The 16,007-nt window shown below is 42.4% G+C and overlaps 2 protein-coding genes across 3 annotated transcripts in view; one reads left to right on the top strand and one right to left on the bottom strand.

Annotated features, from left to right (window-relative positions):
• TG (thyroglobulin) overlaps window positions 1-16,007 on the bottom strand; it is a 429,523-nt gene that overhangs the window by 94,501 nt on the left and 319,015 nt on the right.
• SLA (Src like adaptor) overlaps window positions 1-16,007 on the top strand; it is an 82,837-nt gene that overhangs the window by 12,004 nt on the left and 54,826 nt on the right. For both annotated transcript variants that reach the window (XR_003943847.1, XM_030219386.1), the window contains exon 2: window positions 13,822-13,915. Coding sequence is in view for 1 of the 2 variants with exons in the window: in XM_030219386.1 (XP_030075246.1) it covers window positions 13,855-13,915 (61 nt within the window). In the remaining variant the exon portion in view is untranslated. The remainder of the gene's footprint in view (window positions 1-13,821; window positions 13,916-16,007) is intronic.

The raw sequence follows: 16,007 nt of genomic DNA, 5'->3' as shown, positions 1-16,007 counted from the left end.
AAGTTTTGGGGCAAGATCATAGTCCCGTTCGGCAGGTGCATCTTTCTTTGTGATTTTATTGCTGCTGCTCAAAGCTAAACCAATGGGTAGCTTGCCCCTGAAACATGTTCAAAACAGAATAATCCATTTGTGTATCTGCCTAATTTTTGTAAGCCACATTGTGCCTGCATGAGTGGGAAAATGTGGGATATAAATGCACAATAAATAAATAAATACATAAATAAAAGGTAAACTTCTACAAAACATGGAATCACATGTGCCCCAATGAAAGGAGATTCTACTTCCATTTAATTTCAATATATTCCATCATCTTTATAACATCAGGCTTCCCAAAGCAGATTACAACAAGTTAAGATGAACCCATCAGGAAACAGGATATCCTCACTGAAATCTGGCCATCTGTATTGTATAGAAGAACAGTGAAGAAAAATGGGCACAAACTACAGAGTATATAATTGCTGCTTCTACCAGCTACAATAATTTTGTGAAACTGTTTAAGTGATATTCAATTGTTATTCCTTTTCTCCTCCACCTTTTAAGGCATTGCCTAGCCAACTGAAACAGCTTTAGACTTGTTACAGATTTGGACCAACAATAAAGAACGACAACGTGGAAGCAGCAGCTCCTAGCTTTGCTTGCTTTGTTTTGAGCGTATGGCAATGACGGCTGCGCGGGGGAGTGGACAGATTAACTAAATTGGCTTACTTGCTTACAGTGGACTAGACAGGCTCACGTCCACTCCTGTCTATTAAACCTCCTTGCTTGGCTCGACTGCCGGTCCCAGCCCCTGATGTCAGTTCCTGTTCCGGCTGCACGCCAATAGAGAGACTTTCTTGCCTGTGACAACAATAGAGAGACCTTGGACCCTGCTATGGTAAGTTTATCGTCTCACTACTGCTGCTTCCTTCAGCAGCTACAGTGGCTTGGTTGACAGCATGAGGGAAAAAGGGAGAGAAGCAGCGACAGCGGCTTGGGTGACAGCGGGAGGGAGGGAAGCAGCGGCTTGGGAGGAAAGGAGGTGGGGAAATCCCGAATCGGGACTCCCGATTTTTTTCCAAAATGAATCAATTTGTCCAAAATGAATCGACGAATCGATTCGAATCATGAATTGGACAGCACTACTGCTGTGGGTGCTTGAGCACCCCCAATATTGAGAAAATTCCTTGTATATGTCCAAGGAGGGGTTATTTCCACTGGGCTTAGCACCCCCAATAATTTTGAAAAGTTGGCTCCCATGACTGACCTTGCTCTGCTGGCCTGGCAGCCCAGTAGGAGATGGTAACCCCTCAGTAGGCTAATCTGTCCATACTTCTGCTTTGTGCAGATTGGTGTATTTGCATGATTCAGAATTAAATTTTGGTCAATCAATACAACACAATACAAAAATAATCTAGTAGTCTTCACATACTAAAATGTTCAATGTGGATGACAATAATAATAGAAACCAACATTCATCAGGAGCTTACAAGGGCAAGAAAACAAAATCCTGACTGAATCCTTCAAACAAAAAGGTTACAACCCCAAAATAATCTCCAAGAATGTTACCTCTGCCCTTAAAATACCCAGGGAAAACCTTATGTAGTACAAGAAAAAGAAATCCACAGAGAGAATCCCCTTTGTAGTGACATAAAACCCAGAGATAGAAAAATTGAGAAGAATCATAAAAGATCTACAGCCTCCAGGAGGATGAACTACTGAAAGATATATTCCCATCCCCTTCCAACAGCCACCCAACTTAAAACACAAACTAGTGAAAAGCAAGCTCGTGAGAGAAACTCAAAAAGAAAAGAGTGGCACATGGAGAGAGTGGTGGATACTTGGAATGCCCTCCCTATCCTGTTCAAACTTCTTCTACTAACCTATAAATGTACTCACTCTGCTGCTCCCCAGTATCTCTCCACACTCATCCTTCCCTACACCCCTTCCCGTGCACTCCACTCCATGGATAAATCCTTCTTATCTGTTCCCTTCTCCACTACTGCCAACTCCAGACTTTGCGCCTTCTGTCTCGCTGCACCCTACGCCTGGAATAAACTTCCTGAGCCCCTACGTCTTGCCCCATCCTTGGCCACCTTTAAATCTAGACTGAAAGCCCACCTCTTTAACATTGCTTTTGACTCATAACCACTTGTAACCACTCGCCTCCACCTACCCTCCTCTCCTCCTTCCTGTACACATTAATTGATTTGATTTGCTTACTTTATTTTTTGTCTATTAGATTGTAAGCTCTTTGAGCAGGGACTGTCTTTCTTCTATGTTTGTGCAGCGCTGCATACGCCTTGTAGCGCTATAGAAATGTTAAATAGTAGTAGTAGTAGGTGGTGGAGATGAAAACATAAAGGAATCCTGTTCAGAAGGAATGGATTCCTCAGAAGCTTAGCGGAGATTGGGTGACAGAACCGGTGGTGGGAGGCGGGGCTAATGGTTGGGAGGCGGGGCTAGTGCTGGGCAGACTTCTACGGTCTGTGCCCTGAAAATGGCAGATGCAAATCAAGGTCAGGTATATACAAAAAGTAGCACATATGAGTTTATCTTGTTGGGCAGACTGGATGGACCGTGCAGGTCTCTCTCTACCGTCATCTACTAAGTTACTATATCTAGCTGCAAACTGTGCCAACACATTTCAAAGGATCCCACAGTCATTCACATAGGAAAAATATTCACAGGCAATTATTGACACTAATTGGCATTAATTAGAATTTACACACAAACCTTGCTAACGTATTCTGTAAAGAGTTGCACGTAAATTCTAAAATGCAGACAAAAGGGGGAGTGGCCATGGGCATGGCATGGGCGGGTGGTAGGGGTTTCTAAAATCTATGTGCACTGATATAGAATACACTCGCTCCTTGCCTAACTTAGTCACTGGCATTTATACCATTTTACTTGGCATAAATACCTGTGACTATATTTAGTCACGTGGACGGTTGCTAGGCATCCTATATAATAAAACGCACCTCCAACATTCTGAAGCTGACTGCATGGCTGAGGCATTCCTGCTCTCTGTATCCATCTCCTGAATTGACATCACCTACTTCCGGGTTCATCACAAGCAGAAGTGACCAACCACACAAGGTTTCTCGGCTTCAGAATGTTGGAGGTGCATTCTATTAAATAGGATTGGTCAGTTCCTTGAAGCACAGCCAGAGCTCAGCGTCTTGCACAGTAATGCTCAGACACCAGAGAGAGAGGGGGAGGGCCTGACACCAGAGAGAGGGAGGGAGGGGGCGGGGCCTGACACCGGGGGGGGGGAGGTATCTCTGTCACACACACACTCTCTCACACAGTCAATGTCTTTCTCTCACTCTCACACAGTCTCTCACACACTCTATGTCTCACATTGTATCACATTCATTCTCTATGTGTCACACAGTCACTCACACACTCTCTTGGTTTCATACACTCAGTCTCACAAAGAGTCTGTGTCTCACACACACTCTCTCTCTCTCTCGCACACACTGTATCTACTACTACTATTTAGCATTTCTATAGCGCTACAAGGCATAAGCAGCGCTGCACAAACATAGAAGAAAGACAGTCCCTGCTCAAAGAGCTTACAATCTAATAGACAAGAAATAAAGTAAGTAAATCAAATCAATTAATGTGTACAGGAAGGAGGAGAGGAGGGTACGTGGAGGCGAGTGGTTACGAGCCAAAAGCAATGTCGTTTCTTTCTTTACAACATCCGTAAAATCCGCCCCTTTCTTTCCGAGCACTCTACCAAAACCCTCATCCACACCCTTGTCACCTCTCGTTTAGACTACTGCAATCTGCTTCTTGCTGGCCTCCCACTTAGTCACCTCTCCCCTCTCCAGTCGGTTCAAAACTCTGCTGCCCGTCTCGTCTTCCGCCAGGGTCGCTTTACTCATACTACCCCTCTCCTCAAGACCCTTCACTGGCTCCCTATCCGTTTTCGCATCCTGTTCAAACTTCTTCTACTAACCTATAAATGTACTCACTCTGCTGCTCCCCAGTATCTCTCCACACTCGTCCTTCCCTACACCCCTTCCCGTGCACTCCACTCCATGGATAAATCCTTCTTATCTGTTCCCTTCTCCACTACTGCCAACCCCAGACTTCGCGCCTTCTGTCTCGCTGCACCCTACGCCTGGAATAAACTTCCTGAGCCCCTACGTCTTGCCCCATCCTTGGCCACCTTTAAATCTAGACTGAAAGCCCACCTCTTTAACATTGCTTTTGACTCGTAACCACTCGCCTCCACCTACCCTCCTCTCTTCCTTCCCATTCACATTAATTGATTTGATTTGCTTACTTTATTTATTTTTTGTCTATTATATTGTAAGCTCTTTGAGCAGGGACTGTCTTTCTTCTATGTTTGTGCAGCGCTGCGTATGCCTTGTAGCGCTATAGAAATGCTAAATAGTAGTAGTAGTAGTAATGTTAAAGAGGTGGGCTTTCAGTCTAGATTTAAAGGTGGCCAAGGATGGGGCAAGACGTAGGGGCTCAGGAAGTTTATTCCAGGCGTAGGGTGCAGCGAGACAGAAGGCGCGTATCTGTGTGAAATACACTCTCTCTCACACTGTGTCTCACATACGCACTTGCACACACTCTCATTCTCTCATACACACACACTCTCTCTCACAGACACACTCATACCCACACTCTCTCTCTCACACACACACACACTCGCACATTCACTCTCTCTCTCACACACAGTCACTCTCAAACATATACACTCCGAGGAAAACCTTGCTAGCGCCCGTTTCATTTGTGTCAGAAATGGGCCTTTTTTACTAGTATTCTATAAACCGTGCTTAACTTTAGGTGTAGTTTATAGAATACAACTAGGTGTATTTTTTCGGTGATGATTTTTATGGTGCTGTATATAGAAGCTGCCTAGAATTAGGCACCCAGAGGGTGAGCAATAGGAACTCTTTCCATAATGGAAAGTTGCCCCTGGATATAAGTTGTCCAAAATTGGGTGTGGAAATTTGCATACAGATCACAGATCTGCAAAACTAATTAGGTATTAAAACACAAAATGTAGAGTTAACAAGCAGCTAATTGTCAATAATTAGAAGTTGCGTGTGGATTTTTTCCATGCCCAATTCCATGTCAGTATGACTATATTATATAATGCACAACTCAAAAGGAGGCGGGTCAGAGGCGTTCCCAGGATGTTATAGAATAGGGACATATCCAAGCCCAACTTCTATTAGTTGTATGCCAGGATTTACACCAGGTTTCAGCAGGCATAAGTACAGCGCCCAAAGTTAGGCACGAGATGCATGCTAAGCTAGTATTCAGCAAAGGTTGCTCTGCATGGAGCATTAATTGATGAATACTAGCTAAGAGTGGATCTGTTTGGTACCTAACTTTGCTTCTCAGTTGCCGAATCCTTCGACGCCAGGAGTTCCTGGCACCATGTGTTGAGGGCGACTGATGATGATGCTTCTTGGCCTTCATCCGAAGCGTGTCACTGAGCCGATGAGGACGACGTTGAATCCCCATGGCGCCTCAGGGTAGGTCTGATGATGAACAGTCCCAGGGGCCCTGCACAACAGGAGGCCTCGAGGCAGGTGGAGACCCACCCGATGCTTCACTGCTCCCAGTATCTAAGGGTCTAGCAGCAGCCATGCTTACCAACACTCCCGATGCTGGTGTGCTGCTCAACGTTGATGCTGATGCCTCAGACCTCGATGCCGATGCCGACTTCGAGGAACCGACTTGGTTCCAAAAATCTTATCTCATTGAGCCTTTCTGGGAATCTGGGTTCTCTTGTTCATGCAAAGACAGAGAACACAGTTAGTGGGGCTATGGTCGGGCCAAAGACACTGTAGATACAAGAATGGATGACCTTCTCAGAGATCATCCAGCTGCACCGGGTACAGTGCTTAAAGCCATTAGGAATCTTCGTGGGCACAGAAGGAAAATCTTTCTCAGCTAAATTAAATGAAGCGATGGTGCCTGAAAAAGGGGCAAGGCACGGCAAAAAACAAAGGGAAAATTCCCAGCTAAGGTGAAGTCCTAAAAGCGGCTGAACGACGACAAAAAAGAAAGGAAACTTAAAACCAGGTAAAATAAAAATATAAGGGAAAGACAAAAAAGGGTTCCACAACTGGGAACACAATTTTGGATGATAAAAATCACCAAAAGGCATGAGCTCTTTAGGACAGAGCAATGCGAGGAAACAGTAAAAAAAAAACCCCACCTGTCCTCACCATGGTAGAAAAAGAACTGAGGAGACTTGTTGTGAGTGGGATGGCACATACGCATGCGTGGTGGAGCATGTGTCATGCTCCACAAAGCTCTACTTATACTCATTATAAGTCCCGGACTGGGTGACATGGGTCAGTGTCACCCATTTGTGAAAATTACTAAACCTTCTTGTCCTCGGAAAACCCAAATAACACACAATTTAGCAGACAAAGCACCTGTCGTAGGAAACGAGAAAACCTCTGTAAAAGCAGCCAAAGGTCCAGGAAAGGAGGAGAAAGCCAAAGGTTCATAAAGACTTTTATTGAAGAATGATCTTACTTGGCCAAGTTTCGGCAACAGCCTTTGTCAGGAATAGCCAAATGTTACCCACATAGTCTTCAAAGTAAACTCAAAGGAGCAATAGGTCCATACATACTCTTCTTTTAAGAAACTGGAACAGTCCTCAAACAGGAACTACATCTCACCATTATGCCCTTTTGATTTCAGTTTGAAGACTATATTGGTAACAGTTGGTTGGTAACCCTTGACAAAGGCTGTTGCTGAAACTTGGCTGAGTAGAGTCATTCTTCAATAAAAGTATTTGCAAACCTTTGTTTTTCTCCCCCTTTCCTGAACCACCACCACTGTTTTTCAGGCGCTCAAGAACCAGTCATGACATTTTTCCCTTACTACATCAGTTTCAGTGTGACTTTCTTAAGGTGTCATAGAGAGTCAGTGGCAGAGGAGCTGTTCAGAAGTTGTGTATTTCTGATTATCATTCATCAGGCCTAACCATTAGACCACACAGCCTCCTCAGTTTTTTCCACTTGGCTGCTGATACCCAACAGTGTGCGTACAGCATTCAATGAATGCATATTTTTGTTAGACTGAACTTACTGTTACTGTGATATAAGGCAAGGTGGCTTCCTTTTAGGATATCAGCCATGCAGGTTCACTTACAGTTGTCACATGAATTAATTATCAATGCACTGAAAGAGGGTTCTTAAGGATTAAGAAGAATCAGTATGAGAATTAAATTTGCCAAGTGCACTAGGATTTAATCCATAGATACAAAAGGGGACATTTCTACCTCCCCTTTTTAAATCTCTGCAAGGTGATTGGTCAGAAACTACATGCACATCCTACACTGCCACTGTCAAACGGAAAGAATTTCACTGAGAGGCCACACTCTTCCTATAACCACAAGAAGGGAAAAATTATTGATGCAAACAGGATGACTGAGGGATAAGAAATGAGAGTGCAACTTCTAGAACCAATGGTAAACCCAAATCACAAGGTAGGAATTACACATCTGAGACACATGAAACAAAATGTCCCTATTGTTGACTGGATAAGCTGGTTCACTGTTGTTTTTACAAGAGAGAAAGTGCTTTCACTCACTTGAGGGGTATGCATTCATTGTTCACTGTGAGGGGTATGCATTTGTTGCAGTGTACTTGGTTTGTTTGAGCCTAAAAAATGTTGTGTACACATACCACTTGTGCACACATTTGCCTATGAATTAATGCACATACAAGCTGTACATGCAAAAAAGTTGTTGCATGCACAAAGGGCACACAGTTAAGATGAATGTGTGGAAAAACACACAAAAGAAGCTAAAATCACAAAATGTTAATTTAAAACAAAGATTAACCAAACTTTATTCTGGCTGTGCACATCCCAACTCACTAACCACATAGCTGTCTCTGGGGAAAGGCATAACCACATCACTTTTGTGCTAATCAACTCCGCTAGCATTCGTAAGAACAGGTCAGTCATTGAAACGTGAGAAAATGATACTCTGAACTGTATTGAACCATCATGACATGGCACTAAAAGAGGAAGACTGTGAGAAAATCCTCTTCCTACTGAGAGAGAAGTGAATGCCTGGAATAGACTACCAGCAGAAATGCTAACAGCTGAAAGAGTAAGAGAATTAGACAAACACTGAAGAAAGTGAGAGGGAAGACCAGAGAAACAAGACAAGGCAGCAACCAGAGCAGGGGCACAGCATGAGGGAAACACCTGTCTTTCTTTGTAAGAAATGCTAAGCAATTCCACCTTCGCCTGCTCTATTATTTTCTCATCAAATGATTCGGTCCTAGATGGCCTTTTCCCTCCACCTGCTTCATCGGGTATTCACAATACTCTACACGCTCTTTTCAGTTATTTTCCATTTGCCTCAGTGGTACTCATTGCCCAGTCATGATTTCTGTGGCAATAACTTTAGCACCCAAATCTTCATCGGCCTAACCATTGTCAGTTAAGAGGTAATAGGCTTAGAAGTAACCTAAGGAAGTATTATTTCACAGAAAGGGTGGTGGAGGCATGGAATGGCCTCCCGGTGAAGGTGGTGGAGTCAAGGACTGTTCCAGAATTTAAAAAGGCATGGGATAAGGATGTGGGATCGCTTAGGAACAGGAAGAATTAGGGGTTACAGAGGATGGGCAGACTGGATGGGTCATATGGCCTTTATCTGCCGTCATGTTTCTATGATCTTCTACAAGCCCTCAAGGACCTCCCGTCCAGCAAAGCACCGGGTCCTGATGGATATCCAGTTGAATGCTACAAGCTTTTGAAAAGCTTGTTATCCCCTATACTCATTAAATTATTAATGATCTTTCTCCTAATGATGTTCATAAAAAGCCTTTCTCAGAAGCTGTGATAACAGTTATACCCAAACCAAACAAAGACCCACAATTCGTACAGAATTATAAGCCTATTTCCTTACAAAACTCAGATTATAAATTATATGCCAAAATTTTGTCTAACAGATTAAAGAAAATAATTGGTAGGGTCATATCCCCTTGTCAAGTGGGATTCATGCCCAATAGGCTTATTTCAGATAATTCTAGATTATTCTTTCATTTTCTACATCTTGCCAAATCCCATCCGAATCCTGTCATAGCCCTCTCACTACATGCGGAGAAGGCTTTTGACAGGGTGGAATGGCTATATTTATTCTCAGTTTTGCACTGGTTTGGAGCCCCAACTGAATACATTGATAACATTAAAGTCCTTTACACTAATCCTACTGCTAGAATTATTGCAAACAACTTCCTCTCAGACTATATTACCCTCAATAGAGGTACACGACAAGGATATCCGCTTTCCCCATATCTATTTAATCTTGCTTTGGAGCCACATATAATAGCAATTAATTCCTCATCTAGTATTACAGGATTATCTTATCAAAATCTCCATTTTAAGGTTACAGCTTATGTTGACGATATTCTATTATATATTACAAATCCATCATCCTCTTTACCAGCTCTATTTTTGTTAATTAAAATTTTTTCCCTATTTTCTGACTATAAAAATCAATCAATCCAAAATTGAAGTAATCGCACTTAATGTTCATGCTACTTCTGAAGTTCGACAATTTGGGTTAGACTGGTCCCCTAACAAAATCAAGTATTTAGGAATTGAGCTTTATACTTCAGTCCAGGAAACCATTCAAAATAATGGTGAAAATATAATAAATTTTTTTAAAATTTGGCACCCTCTCTATATCACTTGAAGGCTCATTTTTGAAAAAGAAGAATGCCCATCTTTCGACACAAATCGGAAGATGGGCATCCTTCTCACAGGGTCGTCCAAATCGGTATAATCAAAAGCCGATTTTGGATTTTCCCAACTGCTTTCTGTCGCAGGGACGGCCAAAGTTCAAGGGGGCGTATCAGAGGCGGGACTTGGGCGTGCCTAACACATGGACGTCCTCAACCCATAATGGAAAAAAAAGGGCGCCCCTGACGAGCACTTGGACGACTTTATCTGGTCCTGTTTTTCTTACGACCAAGGCACAAAAAGGTGGCCGAAATGACCAGATGACCACAGAAGAGAATCCCCTTACTCCCCCACTCCTGCCCTCAAAAAACATCTTTAAAAATATTTTTTGCCAGCCTCAGATGTCATACTCAGCTCCATGACAGCAGTATGCAGGTCTCTGGAGCAGTTTTAGTGGGTGCAGTGCACTTCAGGCAGGTGGACCCAGGCCCATCCCCCTCCCTACCTGTTACGTTTGTGGAGGAAACAGCGAGTCCTCCAAAACCCACCAGAAACCCATTGTACCTATATCTAGGTGCCCCCCTTCACCTGTAAGGGCTATGGTAGAGGTGAACAGTTGTGGGTAGTGGGTTTTAGGGAGTTATGGGGGGGCTCAGCACACAAGGTATGGGAGCTATGTTCCTGGGAGCATTTTATGAAGTCCACTGCAGTGCCTCCTAGGGTGCCCGATTGGTATCCTGGCATGTCAGGGGGACCAGTGCACTACAAATGCTGGCTCCTCCCACAACCAAAGGGCTTGCATTTGATCGTTTCTGAGATGGGCGTCCTTGGTTTCCATTATCGCCGAAAATCAGAAACGACCAAGTCTAGGGACGACCATCTCTAAGGACGACCTAAATTTCAAGATTTGGACCTCCCTGACCGTATTATCGAAACGAAAGATGGAAGTCGATCTTGTTTCAATAATACAGGTTTCCCCACCCGTCCATCGGGAAGTTTTGCGAGGACGTCCTCAACAAAACTTGGACGTCTCTTTCGATTATGCCTCTCCACGTACGGCAAGCTCAAAACTATTAAAATGATGATACCACCCCCCAAATAAATTTCATACTTAGTATGATTCCTGCTCTTTTTAAGCTCCTCCTTTTATAAACATGTTGAAAAACTTCTATCCTCCTTCCTTTGGGAGCCTAAACAAATTAGAATTTCTCTCACAAATCTAAAGACACCCAAAGAAAAATTTGGAGTTATGTTTTCTGATTTCCTCCTATATCACAAGGCTTTGATTGCCCAACAAGGCTGTCGTTGGTTTCCTTTTGAAAGTGACTACTCTCCCATATGGCTTCTTCTTGAACAATCTTTAACACATCTCATTCCTTTACACTCCCTCACCATTTCTTCATTGAACACACTTTTAAAATAAAATTCTATACTCACTCATACTCAATCTTGTATAGATTCATTAGATAGTATTCTAGACCATCCTCTCAACTGCTCACAATACGCCTCACTATGGAACAACCCCAATTTTCATATTAATAACACCACTTTTTTTTGGAAAGTATGGTTTAAATGTAATATACAATATATTAAAGATGTATATAACTGTGATTCTTATACTGTAATATCCTTCCAAGAGCTACAGACTAAATTTCACCTTTCCTCATCTCAGCTTTTGTGGAATCAACTTTCTTATTGTCTAAATAAATCTGCATTTTTGAAATCTGTTACTTGTACTAACCCTTCCATTTTGCAGCTCTCTGAATCCCTGATTAGCAATGGTTATGCTGCTTCATCTATATACAAAATTTTTCTATGACACCAGTAGAAAAACAGCAACACTCTTTTGCATATATGGGAAAAGGACATTGACTATACCATCACTGAAGACCTGCATATTAAACTCTGGCCGACTTTAATCAGACCCTTATCAGCAGCTAACTTTTTACAGTCAATGTTGTTTTTGTACCATAGAGCTATCCTTTTGGAAGACAATATGGAAAACCATTTGTAAGATATTTCAAACTGATACCCCATTAACATTACCAGGGGTTATTTTTACATTTTAGGTCATGCATCTATCCTGCCACCTCAAGTCACTGTTTGATATATTAATCACTACTTCTCAACAAATGATACTCACAAAAACTCTTCATTGCTCAACGAACACTCACAAATATGAACTTGCCTTAGCTAAACTCACAGGTTCAATAATTAAGAAAAATGCCATTTGGTCCCTGTGGACTCTTTGAACACTTCTCTCTGATTTGTCAATTGTTTTCCATTACTCTTTTTTTTTGTTACATTTGTACCCCACGCTTTCCCACTCATGGCAGGCTCAATGTGGCTTACATATACAGGTACTTATTTGTTTATCTGTATGACTGCATATGATCAAATGTACAAACACTTTGTTGCCTCAAAGAATTCTGGGATTTCATTAATTAAGAGCTCAACTGTTTTGTGAGCTCAATGTACTGGAGCTCCATCCTGTTGGAAAATAAAGTACTCAGAAATGTCTCGAATTTCATGCAGCAGTAGTAGGATATTTTTGGGTTATTTGGAAAAATGTTAGGGGTCCTGTTTTTTCTAGACACCATGTAGAATTAACACTCATGGGGCCCTTTTACTAAACTACAGTAAAAAGTGGCCTGCAGTCGTCTGGATGCATGAATTTGGCATGCGCTGGGCCATTTCTTTACAGCAGCTGGGAAAGAGGGCTTTTTTTAGTGGACAGGTAAATGGCCATGTGCTAAAATTAAAAGCAGTGCATGGCTATTTACTACCTGAGTGCTTACCGCCACCCACATAGGAGCTGACTCTGTGGGTGCTTGAGCACCCCCAATATTGAGAAAATTCCTTGTATGTGTCCAAGGAGGGGTTATTTCCATTGGGTTTAGCACCCCAAATAATTTTGAAAAGTTGGCTCCTATGGCCACCCATCGACCTAGCAGTAAGGGCTCACATGCTACTTTAGCGGTAATCAGGTAGCGCGTGCTAATGTGGTCACGCTACCAATTACTACTGCAAATGCCCCCGTGGTAGAAAATAGAAAAATATTTTCTACCTCAGGAATCAGCACATGCAAACTTCAAAATTACTGCCGGGTGCCCACTGTAATCAGCGGTAGTGTTGATTTGGCGCACGCTACCCACGACTTACCGCAGCTTAGTAAAAGGGCCCTTAAGTGAGCAGCATTTAGATGCCTAAATTGTGGCAGCCAGTTATAGAATTATTCCCACAGTGTTCCTGGCTTGGAAAACAAATTTACCAGTGCACAATCTACCAGAGAGCTGGTGTCAGTGTGAGTGCCTAAGTGCAGCTGGGTAGCGCTTAACACGCAGCATTCTGTAAGTTATGTGCATAAATGGGAGCTCCGCCTATATCCTGCCCATGCTGCGACCCTCTGTATGCCGCTCTTGCAAATATGCACTGCGTAGGCTCAGTGGATATTTACAGAATAGCAAAAATGATGCAAGATTTATTTTAAGGGTCTCAAAAAGCAACAAGGCAACCGGCTAACAAGATCCAAAATGGAAAAGAACAGCAGTAAGCTGATAAAAAGGTTCACTATACTGCAGCTCAGGTTGAAGACGCTGATTTTACTAGTTGGTCAAGGTTGGATTTTAGAACCAGTTGCTATTTTGTATGCCCCTGAAGCAGCCCTTGGTAAAACATGGCCATGTCTGGCATCTGTTTTTAATAACCTGGAACAAGCGTAGTGGATAAATAAATGAACTTTTCTTTTTATCAACTTACTGTTGTTCTTTTCCACACAAGTTTTATTTTAAGACAACCAAGACCTGTTTAACTTCAGAAAAGCAGAAAAGAAAAATGAATAGACATGGTGATGCAACGTTCTAGTCCACTGAGTTGGGGGGGGGGGGGGGGGGGAGGGATGATGGAAAGTTTTGCGAAATATCTGTTATCAACTTCCCTATTTGTGGCCTACTGTCTTTCCTCTGATAAATCATTACAGTTTTAAAAGTTCAGTTTTTACAACAAAAGCTTTGATACACTTTTAAATACCCAAACTCCAGAGAGCATGCCATAGGGTTTCAAAAGGTGACTTCATATGGTTTGAATTTCCTTTCTCCCTCAAACTCTGCCAGGTGTTCTTAATTTTTTAAAAAATCTTTCTTTTTTGTCTCCTAGCCAGATTAGAAATTTGGGAGAATAAAGAAAAAAATGGGAAATGTTATGAAAACTGCACCTCCTGTACCAGAAATCATTGCTCCGTGTCTAACAGGTAAGCAGTTTTTTAAAAATTGGTATAAGAACTGAGCGTATGAGGAAACACAGCATTCGTATAAGATCACCAGAACCCTTTGCTAGAACTGTATAAATACAGAGCATGACACAAAATCTCTCCCCAAGTCTTTAGAAAAGGTAGTGATACTCTGGAAGGGGCAGGGACCCTGTGTTAAAATGTTTGAAACCAAAGCTTATCTGATCGATGGAGCAGAGCTGGCAAGAACTACTTGCTAAGACTTACAAGCTCATTACAATATTCTGCCATCGAGAGCCTAGAGCTGAGCACTGGTGACATCCCTAATTTCCATAGAGAACAATTAAAAAAAAACATTTCTGGACATAAGATAGTATTTGATGTAGAGAAATAGGTGGTTACAAAATTGCACCTTTGATATATGTGTAAACTGTAGACGGGTAACTTCACCTATACTGAGTGGAGGTATTCCCAGGGTCTAGATTGGGGAGGATTTGCATTTATACCCACCTCTTGAAAATGCATATGTATAAATGCAAGTGCAAAGATTTCTTGGCAGTAATTTTCAAATGAGAAGTATGGACATACTTTTGCTTTGAAAATAAATTGGTATCTGCCCCAGGAAAAGTATGTGCAAACTAGTCAAACATGTGGTAAATGCATAATTCTGCTATTGGGTAGGGTGCACAGGCAAGACATCTTTTTAGCTTTTGTTGTGTTGTATTGTTATTCTGTATTGAAATTCTCTTTTCTGTGTTGCATTGTTAATAGTGCATCTGTTGAGAAACAGTGCACCTTATTAGCCACAACAGAAAAGACCTAAACTAAATGAATAGTGCCTGCATGGTCATGGCACAATGATCTTGATTTTATAACAGGACACCTAAGTGAAGAGTACAAAATTGCACTATTTTATAAGATAGGCTCCCAGAACCAGTTCCAAGAGAGCGTAAATGAAGATGTACGTGCTTACACCTGCTCAGAAGTTAGGGTACACTGTAACCCTGACTTTGCTATACCCCTGGAAACATCTTTTTACAGACCATATAAAACAAGGTGCACACTTTCAGAATGTATTTTTTATACAAAAAACCGAAGTTGTGCAGTTGTATTAAGGGGAAAAGTTATCAACGTAGGCTATTTTACCACGTCATGTTATTTTAGCACAAGGATGTTGCATAAAATCGAACCTTGTGCTAAAATAGCATGATGTGGTAAAATAACCTCTTAACAGCAGCCTGCATTGATCACCCCCCCCCCCCCCCCCAATTTATAAAATTAACATGAATGGATAGCAGCACATGGGGGAAATTCTAAAAATGGTGCACTAAGGGCCCCTTTTACCAAGCTGCGGCAAAAGGGGACCTGCGCTGGCATCATTGTGCGCCAAGATCCCCTTTTACCACAGCAGGTAAAAGGTAGGTCTTTCTTTTTTTTTTCAGGAAATGGCTGTGTAGCAAATGAAGCACTTGCCGCAATGCCTTTTTTGGGGGGAACCCTTGCCGCCACCTCACCACTACCCATTGAGGTGGCAGCAAGGCCTCCTGTGCTAACCCGGAAGTAACTGGGCATTGTGCAGCATTGCCTGATTAATGCCGGGTACACACTGTCACTATTTATTTTTGTAGCACTGGAAATGATGGCGCATTGGGGGTGGGTTCATGTGTATTTGCAAGGGAGCTGTATGCATGAGCAGAACTTAGAGCATGGGCAATACTTACACACATAACTTACAGAATACTATCCTGCTTATAATTGAAATAGAAAAACGCCTATATTGTGACCCAAATCGGGAGATAGATGTTTGTCTCACAAAAACGAATAAAGCGGTATAATCGAAAGCCGAATTTGGACGTTTTCAACTGCATTCCGTCGCGGATGTGGACAAAGTTGATGGGGGCGTGTCGAAGGCGGAACTGGGGCGTGGTTATCGGGCGATCAGAGATGGGCGCCTTTCGCCGATAATGGAAAAAAAAATGCGTTTTTAGCGAGAATTTAGGGCACTTTTCCTGGACCCTGTTTTTCCACGAATATGGCCCCAAAAAGTGCCCTAAATGACCAGATGACCACTGGAGGGAATCGGGGATGACCTCCCCTGACTCCCCCAGTGGTC

This window comes from Microcaecilia unicolor, chromosome 1 (assembly GCF_901765095.1).
Source record: "Microcaecilia unicolor chromosome 1, aMicUni1.1, whole genome shotgun sequence".
Lineage (NCBI taxonomy): Eukaryota > Metazoa > Chordata > Amphibia > Gymnophiona > Siphonopidae > Microcaecilia > Microcaecilia unicolor.
This window is presented reverse-complemented; position numbering and strand designations above follow the sequence as displayed.